The sequence below is a fragment of the Eubalaena glacialis genome, chromosome 16, assembly GCF_028564815.1.
Source record: "Eubalaena glacialis isolate mEubGla1 chromosome 16, mEubGla1.1.hap2.+ XY, whole genome shotgun sequence".
In the NCBI taxonomy this organism is placed as follows: domain Eukaryota; kingdom Metazoa; phylum Chordata; class Mammalia; order Artiodactyla; family Balaenidae; genus Eubalaena; species Eubalaena glacialis.
The window spans coordinates 84,237,321-84,247,055 of NC_083731.1; the positions used below are offsets into that span (position 1 = coordinate 84,237,321).

The window sequence follows — 9,735 nt, forward strand, 5'->3', positions numbered from 1 at the left end:
CAGAGCCTCGAGTGACCATGTAAAATAATGATCTAAGAATAACCAAGGTAAGAGTGACAGAGAATCCCAATGTTCTGAATATGTGATGCCAGGCACAAAATTAAACACAAACTGCAAACAAAATACAACCATATACAGAAACATTTAAAAAGTATTCTTAAAGTAATAACAAAAAAACCCCAAACAACCATTATAGTCTGAAACTAAAAGAGCAAAGACAAAAGAGAAAGTTATCTCATTAGCTACAACAAACATCATCTGACGTCAACAATCTCTGATGAATATGTAAAAGAAACTTCACCCATAAAAATTTAATTGATATGGAAATTGCCATAAACAATTACAAAATGAAACAAAATATATAAAACTAATGTTTTCAGAAATTGTACAACAACCAGCCCAGGAATGTGATCCTTTGGAGAAGGAAAACCAGTGAGGTGAGCCTTATCACTGCCAATCTCACTGCCTGGAGGCACCGTCCATGCCAGAGCCCAGGAGGGAGGAACTCAGAGAGAGTCTGTCCACCACAGTGAGTTGAAGACACAGAGATCAAAGTTTGGAGAGCCAGAGGCAGTGAGAATGCGTGGGGCAAAGGGAAGGGAGATATGCAGACAAACTGTCCCCTTAGAGCGTGCTCTCAACCCGGCACTCAGAGAGGTCCTGTTTACACAAAACTCAGATCACACTGCCCTACTTCCAAAGCCTCCGATGGTCTTCTCACTCAGACTAACAGTCACATCCTTACGACCTTCTTAGGCCTTCTGCAAGTTCCCTCAATGCCAGCCACCCCTCTACTCTCATCCCCAACCACTCTCCCCAGCCTCCCTGGCCTTCCTGCCACCCCAGGGCCTTTGCACTGGCTCTTCCCTCCCTCCCGTCCTTTGGGGACTGGCTTAAAGGTCATCTCTCAGGGAGGCCTTTTCCAACCATCGTATTTAAAATTGGAATCTCCCTCCTTTCTGTCCCAAATCCCAAATTCCCCCTTCTCTAATGTTTCATTTTCTTCAATACCAGTTATTTCTCTCAATAGCACATGTGCTTTATTTATTTACTAAAAAAAAAAAAAAAGTTTGCCTACCCCCATCCTAAAATTCTAAAACAGGCGCAAGGATTTTTGCCTGTTGTCACTGCTTTATGCCCACACCTAGAACAATGCTGACATGTAACAGTCCCACAGTACTAATTGTTGAATGAGTGACTGAACACATAATTGACCTGTAGCAGCTATGTAACAGCAGGTAGATCCATCATAATATACATATATCATGGGAACCATTAAAAAATAATTTGATTTTTTATAGAAGAGCTTACCAAGAAAACAACTAACCATTAAGACCATCAGTTATTACCCGAGTAAATGACAAGTCACAAAATGGCAAACAGGTAAAAAAAAGTTCCCTTCCACTAATAATAAAAGAAATGCAATAATAATGATAGTAGTAGGAGTAATAATAATGGTAATACTCAATACTGGCAAGGGTGTGGCAAAGAGAAGCACTTTCAAGAAACTCTAGTGTGGGGCTTCCCTGGTGGCGCAGTGGTTGAGAGTCTGCCTGCTAATGCAGGGGACGCGGGTTCGAGCCCTGGTCTGGGAAGATCCCACATGCCGCGGAGCGGCTGGGCCCGTGAGCCACAATTACTGAGCCTGCACGTCTGGAGCCTGTGCTCCGCAACAAGAGAGGCCGCGATAGTGAGAGGCCCGCACACCGCGATGAAGAGTGGCCCCCGCTTGCCGCAACTAGAGAAAGCCCTCGCACAGAAACGAAGACCCAACACAGCCAAAAATAAATTAATTAATTAATTTTTTTTTAAAATGGTGATTGTTTCTGTTAGAAAAAAAAAAAAAAAGGAGAGGCATTCATACGTTAGACAGTTACTATCATTTTATGCGATTACTATTTAAAAGTACAGCAGGAAAAAGCAGTCCCTGCTGCACTGGTTACCTGCAGGGTCGGAGCTGTAGAGGCTGGCAGCTGCCGCTAGGGCTCCTGGTGGGTGAATGGCGCTCGCTGAAGACCTCTGGCTCGCGATCAGGATCCTGCTCCTGGCAGATGGTAAACGTGACATCGCACCCAATCCCAGCTGGGGCTTAAGGAGCATGGCCGATCGATAGAAAGTTGGAGGAACTTCGTAGTGAGTATAGGGAGGAGGACAAAATTCTTCTTTTCCAGGGCGTTCTGTAACCTATGATAAATGACCAGAAGCTCAATCAGAGAACCGCACGTCACAGGATGAGTGCTGAACCTGGTCCGGAGACCAAGGCTCCAACTGTGACCACTCTGGAACCACCGAGCTGCTCCGTCACCCATCTCTTACCTTCTCTGGGCCCAATGTCTTCACCCCTAAGTTGACAACAACTGGATGATCCCTTAGGTCTATGCTGGTTTTAATACTCTATGAATCTACATTTCGCTGGGAGGAAAAAGAATTCCCTCCGTCAGATTTTTAAATTTGATCACTACAAAATCATTGGAATTTGTGCAAGTAGTTAATCTATAAACAAAAAATGTCAATGACGCAAGGAAAGAATTTAGCAAATGTTCATGGAACTATGAGAGTCTCATTATTCCTAAGGAGAAAAGGCACAGTTTTCCTGGTGACCTAGTCTTACAATAAGTTGATGAACTTTATCAATTTATGTTAAGTCTTTATTAGGCTACTTAGGAAATAAAATATGCATTGTTAGTGAGGGGGAAAAGGTTATTTGGAAGAATAGAGAAGTTAATGGAAAGATGTGTTTTCAGGCTTCTACATTCTTTTTACATAATTAAAAATGAGAGACTGTGAATTACCTCTGATTGTCTTCCCTAGTAAGGTGTTGCCTCCAGGAATGTCTGAGCAAGTTTCACTAGAATGGAAGTTTTGGGGCAGAGTCTTGCTGACTGCTGAATTCATAGCACCTAGAACAATGTCTAGCACAGAGCTGAAATCAACAAACATCTATTAAATAAAGGAATCATGTTTCATTCTTTCCTGAATCTAACAACATAACATCATGTTACTATTGCCTGTGATTAACAGTTTGGATTAGAATACAATTGATGGCTACCTTTTATATATGCAATTCTGTACTCACAAAGCCTGTTCATAGTATCAGTGTTTCTTCATGTTAAAAGTAAAAAAAAAAAAAAGACAACAAAATAATATTATTTCCTTTAAGTTAAAAAAAAAGTGCCAGAGGCTATGTATGAAAAGACATAGATGTTAACTAACTCTGCTCTAAATCATAATACATTTTACGTGTCAAACCTCTATCTATTCAGGAAGCACAGGCATTTAACAATATTCTTTAATAGGGGCTATAAAGCTTTGATCCAGGCTGTTGAAGAGATAAACCCTTAATTTAATACTCTTTTACTGTTGAAATAGATACAAAGTTCTCCTTAAATTGATGTTACTGAAACAAAAGATGAGGCCTTTAAAGTTTTATCATAATCACATTGTAAAATATGCATGATTGCTATAGTACGTAGATAGAATTCAGGCCCCAGCAAATTATATTCCTGTGAAAGAACATTCTACATCTGCTCTCTGATAACATTTTTACCATTTTCTACTTACTCTCTTACTGTCAATCTTTGGTTTTTCTATTATACTCATATTTGCTCGATTTTTTTTATTTTAGTGTCTAAATGTTTGGTGTCATTGCTCATTGCTTTTAGCACGTGCTCCCATGGAGAAATTATTATCATTTCTAACCTACATCTGTCAGGTTTTTAGGATTGCAATGTCTTATCTCAGTAATTATTCTGTTCTTTTAAACTGTATAGATTTCAGGGGTCAAAATCCATCATTCCATCATTTTAAAACGACCTTAACAATTTCAGGAACCTCAATGCCTGCCATTTTGTTGGGTAATTTGTCTCTGGTAAGATAACAAATTCTTTGAAAAGGTGAAAAGTACTCCTTAGATGCCTAATCTATGCATTTTTAATAAAACAAGAGAGTCTACAAAAAGCTTCACACTCTTTTCTTTCATCTTTATTGACAGAACACAGCAGGTATCACCGTACAGTCATAAACACAGAGAGATTAACCCCAAATGGGTTTTTTCCCTGTTTCTCTAATGCAGTAGTTTTAGAGAAATAATTCTGAAACTAAAGAATCCTTGTGATTTCAAACAAACTCCTAAAATCCATCAAGGCACACACCACAAGCAACTAAGTTCTTACTGGACTGTCCCTCTTCCTATCTGCCCTGTCCTGTTCTCAGGGGACAGCAGGCTGGGGAGACAATGGGGCAAATGCAGAAGCTTCACTGAGGAGCTACTGCAAGGAGAGGGCTTGTGACAGCTCATTTTCTCAACGTGATAGGCCACGCCACCCAGATATGTGGTTAAAGATTACCCTAGATGTTTCTCTAGTGCTGTTTTTCAGATGAGAGCAACATTTAATTCAGTAGACCTTGAATAAAGCAGATTACTCTTCATCATGTGGGTGGGCCTCGTCCAATCAGTTGAAGGCCTTAATAGAAAAAGACCTCCCTTAAAGAAGAGGGAAATCTCCCAGCAGATGGCTTTCGAATTTAAACTGCAGCATCAACTCTTCCTTAGGTCTCCAGCCTGCCAGCCCACCCTGCATATTTTGGACTTGCCAGTCTCCACAACTACATGAACCAATTCCTTAAAGTCTCAATAGATAGAAAGATACATACATACATATACATACCTGTATATACAATCTGTTTCTCCGGAGAACTCTGACAGGCACAGTGTCCTACAGTGATGGGGTGGTACCAGGGAGGAGGAGCAGAGTTCAGCCCTAATCACACACCTGTATGCTGTAAGCACACAACCTCACCGGGTCCTCTCACTCTTGCTCCCTTCCCCCCACTTATACCAGTAATTAAAAGGATTCCCCCAAGAAGTCAATAGGAGGGAGTGTCCCAGAGGCCTCAGGATAGCTGAGAGCAGAAAGCAGTCTAAACAAGTCAGCATATTTTATCCTCCTGGCATGACTAGACCCACGATGACCTTCAGAGCCACTTCTGGGGGCTGAACACAGGAGGGGGACTCTCTGGGTTACACCAAGTCACAGCTACAGGAGCAAAGGGCAAAGGCCAGCCCATTCTCCACTTGTGATTAGAGACTACTGCAGAAATGAGCCCAGCACAACCCCTGGGGCTTCTCTGCTCTATCCTGTAGCCTGAGGAAAGGACCTGTGCCTCGAATGCTCTGATTACAGCAGGAAATGGTCCTCAGGGCGGCTGGTGCACAGTGGCACTGCTGTCCCCACACCAATGGGGTCTCTCCAAACCCCTCAGCACTACTAAAGCCGCACAAACACTCATACTATCCCACTTCCTGGAGACTTGGGGTGGCTTCTACAGGATTAAGAATAGAGAATATTTGGGGGGGATGTGCATCTAATATAGACATTACTGTATATTTTATGGAGAGAGTGGAAGCAACAAAGAAAGGAAACATACATTAAAAAATTAAGAAGGGTCAAAGAGATAGAACAGTAACAGGATTTTTGCCTGCATCTCCAAATAAAGTTTCTTTCACAATTGTGTTTTGCAGAGAAAAATCTAGGGTATCTTTTTGTTTGGGGGGAGAGGGTACAAAATTACTTTATTTAACGAACTGTTACAAATGAAAGTCTCCAATGAAGTGATCATTGAACAGAGACCTAAAGAACGTGAAGGAGAAAGCCATTCAGATATCTGGGAGAAGAATATTCTGAGCAGAGGGAAGTGCAAAGGCCCTGAGGCAGCAGAGGGAGAGAGAGAGTGAAGGAAGGAGAGGTGGTCGGGAAGTAAAGGAGCCAGATCGAGTGCATCCTAACAGCTGAGCATCCTATAGGCTCCAGCCCATGTTCTGAGTGGCCTGAACAGACGTGGAAGGTGTCAGGGAGAGAAACGATCTGATGCTGCTTTCCTCTTAATTGATCACTGGCTGCCATGAGACTGCGTCCAGAGAAAAACTTCTTTCTGAGCTCTGGGAGCACAACTCACCATAGCACCCCAGTACTGAGAGGGGCCACAGAGAGAGGAAACTGGGCGGGTCTGCGTGAGCATCTCAGTGCTGTCCTTGTTTTGTTGCCTTGGATGAGTGACTCAAAGCTCTCCGAGTCTGCTTCCTCATCTGGGCAACAATAAGAACCACAATCCCGCCCTCCAGAGGATCACTGCAAGGATTAGTGAAGACCGGCGAAGATTAAACGTGATGTTACGTGGGCCCAGTGCCTAGTAGACACTCAACTAAATGCTAGCTGTAATTACTGTTTTGACTTAAAACAGAGCCCATGCCTGACACATTATTTTCTACTCACGGTACTCTTGACATGGACGAATACAAGATTCTCCCATAAGGGAAATACTCCCCCTCAGAGGATGAAGTCTGACTAATTTGAACAATATATTTATTTTGGATTTTTTTCCATTGACCTAATTTATAGAAGAATTATGCTCACTTATTTAAACAAGGAAGCCAATTTGAATGCATACGTATCTAACTTTTATGGATTACGTCAGGGAGAATTTAAATGACCCTCTTCAGACGTTAGCTCCATCTCATGCTGGTCATCAAACTCTTCTAATCGCAAGTGTCCATTTGCCTACGACCTCCTCTAGCTAAAAACATCCATTTCTGTACAAGTGCATCCGTCAGAATCTGCAATTTGCTAAGAGAGGAAATTCTGTTTTCACAATTCATCAAAAATACACAGCAAACTTTAGGATGTTCAACTGATAGACTGTATCACAGTGACATTCCCTTACCTCCTGTAAAAACTTTTCACTCATTTGACTGAAGGGGTGTCCCGGGGGCTTGATCCCAGACACCACGAGTCCGGAGCTGAACACGCGGGGCCTCTGCAGGTCTGGCTTGAACTTGTCGTAGAGGCTGGCGGCCGGCTTCAGGTCTCCACCTACCGCCTTCTCCTCTTTGGGGAGAGGCACGTTACACGGGGGCGGGGCATAAGGTAGCCCCACGGGAACCAGAGACGCGTCCACCTGGCCGAGGGCCTGAGGGCTCCTCCGGATGTAGGTGATGATCTTGGGCCTCACGTGCTTGGGCTTGGGCATAACGATGGGCCGGGGATCCACCCTTTCTTCCGTCTTTTCAACCTGGGGGCCCTCCGTTCCCTCCTGTGAGGCGGGTGTGTCCTCGGGACGGGTGAGGCCAGGCTTGGGGATCCCACCAGGGCAGGGGTTCTTGTCAGGCACTTTCAGGGAAGCATGTGACAACCTGGAGCTGTTGGCAGAAGGCGGGGCGGCCGGGGGGACCCCCATGTCCACATTCAAGGCGCCCAAGTCCGGAAAACGGCTGCTGGGTTGCATGGGCTGGCGGGCCACATTCACAGTTGTCTCTGGGTGGAGGGGCGCTGGGACTCCGGGAAGAGAATCTGCTCTTGCCTGGGGGGTGCTTTCAGTCTTCACTGCAGTCTCTAGACGGTTCCTAGTCTCAGCCACGGATGTAGTGACCTCTGTGCTTTCCTCGGCTTCTGAGCTGCTGCTTGGAGGGTCGGGGGGCTCGGGGACCCCAGTTCCGCTCTCTCCAACAGAATGATCTGAATTAAAAATCGTAGCGCCGTCCCCGTTCCCACCGCCCAGGACCCCTCTCTCCTCACCGGCACCTGAGGGCCTGCTGTCAGTCAAATCACTAGGAACAAAAGCGACGTGACCATCCCTGGGTGAAACGCTGCTGGATGGGGTTTCACCCAGTCTCCTAGCTGCACCTGGTGAACTTCTGCCCGTGGGCTGATGCTCAGCAGCTCCCGAGGAAGCGGGGCTCGGCTTGGGCGTGGTCTGGAGAGACCCCTCCTCACCTCTCTTTTCCTGCTCGCCCCTGCCTCTTCCCATACCCGGCGGGTGGGGACCGCTGTGTGCAGCAGCCGAGGCTTCTTGCCGTGCCTCCTCTGTACACGGCTCCTTTCTCCCTAGGGGTGACACGCCATCCTCCTGAGGACATCCCAGCCCCTCCGCCTGGGTGGACTTGAACTCCTGCACGGCCCTGAGCTGGACAAGTTTCAGCTCCATCTTGGGCTCGGGCTTTCCCTCACCTGACTGTGCTTCTGGCTTCCTCAGGACGTCTTTCAAGGCTGGAGAGGAACTGGGAGCGCACTCTGGGTGGGCGGAAGGCTCTGTGCTCTGGGTGCTAACTTTGGGTACCTGTCCCCCATCCGGCTGGGTCTCTAAGGGGGTGGTCTCCTTGATTACTGAGGTAGATGGTTTAGGATGACGTGAGCTCTTTCCCTCTGAGGTACCATCAGCTGGAAGACAAGCCAGCCCTGGAGAAGGGGCTGCCCCCGTCTTCTGCGGCCCCTCCCCACCACTGGGTACCGGACGGGGGGCTTCTGTGGACCCCAGCACTGCGGGCTGTGGAAGCGGCCAGGCCAGGCCCCCAGCCCACTCCTTAGTAAGCATGCCCCCCGCTACAGCAGAGCTGCTGGCTCTCTCCAAAGAATGCCTCCTCAATTCCTCATTGTCAAGGGTCTTGGCCAACTTATCCTTGGGAACACGCCAGGGAACGTCAACCTCCTTCTGAGCCGAAACCTCTGGGCTGGCCTCACCTGTGACAGTCCTCCAACTTGGCTGACCTTGTCCCTGAAAACCCCGAGGGGCCTGCAGGGGACCTGTGCCTCTCTCCAGCATGGGCTCTTCATTCCGTTCTCTCTGAGCCATCGGAGAAAATTTAAAATCCTTCAGGCTGGCAGGGCCAGCCTGAGATGCCTTCGAAAAGCCCTGAAGGGGGTGAAACTCCTTCTGGACACGGGTACTACTTTCTGGCCCCCTTGAATTTGCATTTCCAATTTCATCTGTCAGGGCACATGTCACAGGCTCACCAGGAGAGGGGCTGACCTCCAACATGATGGGGTTGGCGTTGGTGTCTCCCAGACGTAGGACGCTCTCATTACTGTTTTTCACTCCATTTCTGTGGTCCCGTAACTCAGGGTAACATGATTTCTTAGGAGCCACTGGGACACTCATTTTCCAGCCTTCAGTGGGGGCTGCCTGCCATGCAGTCCTCCTTAATGGGAAGGGGCTTCCTTCAAGCTGCTACCTGGTGAACAGGGAATTCTCAAGCTGCTTGTTGGCCCCTGACAGCATCACTGGGCGATCCTGCCTTCATCATTTTCAGAGCAGTTTTAAAACTGGGCATTGTCTTGATACACAGCAGGATGACTTATCTGTTAGGTTCACAGCTGAACGAGAGCCAATTAGCCCATGAGACCTAGAGAGAAATAAAAAGAAAAGCGCGCTAGATTGACAGATGTAGACTCTCGGGAGAAAAAAGAAGCATGGTAAACACAGATTTATTCCTCACTTTCCTACTATTACTTCATTCACTCAATCCAGGTACTATTTCTCAAAAGCCTTCTAGACAGGGGCTCCTGCTGGCCAAATACGGGAAACTGTAACATCAAAACGATTAATGTTAGAAGTGGATTATAAATACATATTAAATCTTAAATTCGTATTTTAAAAATTCACAAGTTCATACTGATACTGACTAAAAAGAGCAGAGGAGAAAGGAAGGCTCTTCTTCACAGAATACCAACTAATATACAAAAAATTAGACAATTAGAAAAATCACCACTTTGTATTCACCAGAGTAATAATTATCTTGGATGAGGGATGCCAATGGTTGCTAAAATCACTGAGTGCAAAACTGTTGGGGAACAGGATATTTACAGAATCTTAAAGCACCACCCTCCGGATTACTTTATTTCTTACAAAGGAAAATATCATCTGTACAATGGAGAAAGCTGGTAGACACCATCAAATTTAACA

At 45.9% G+C, this 9,735-nt stretch overlaps 1 protein-coding gene across 1 annotated transcript in view; it reads right to left on the reverse strand.

Annotated features, from left to right (window-relative positions):
- The window catches only part of MTUS2 (microtubule associated scaffold protein 2), a 318,132-nt gene extending 309,144 nt beyond the window's left edge, over nt 1-8,988 (reverse strand). Inside the window, exons 1-2 of the mRNA XM_061170836.1 lie at nt 6,721-8,988; nt 1,944-2,184 (exon numbers count right to left, since the gene is read on the reverse strand). Coding sequence (XP_061026819.1) covers nt 1,944-2,184; nt 6,721-8,931 — 2,452 coding nt within the window. The 5' untranslated portion in view covers nt 8,932-8,988. The remainder of the gene's footprint in view (nt 1-1,943; nt 2,185-6,720) is intronic.
- Between the last annotated feature and the right edge of the window lie 747 nt (nt 8,989-9,735).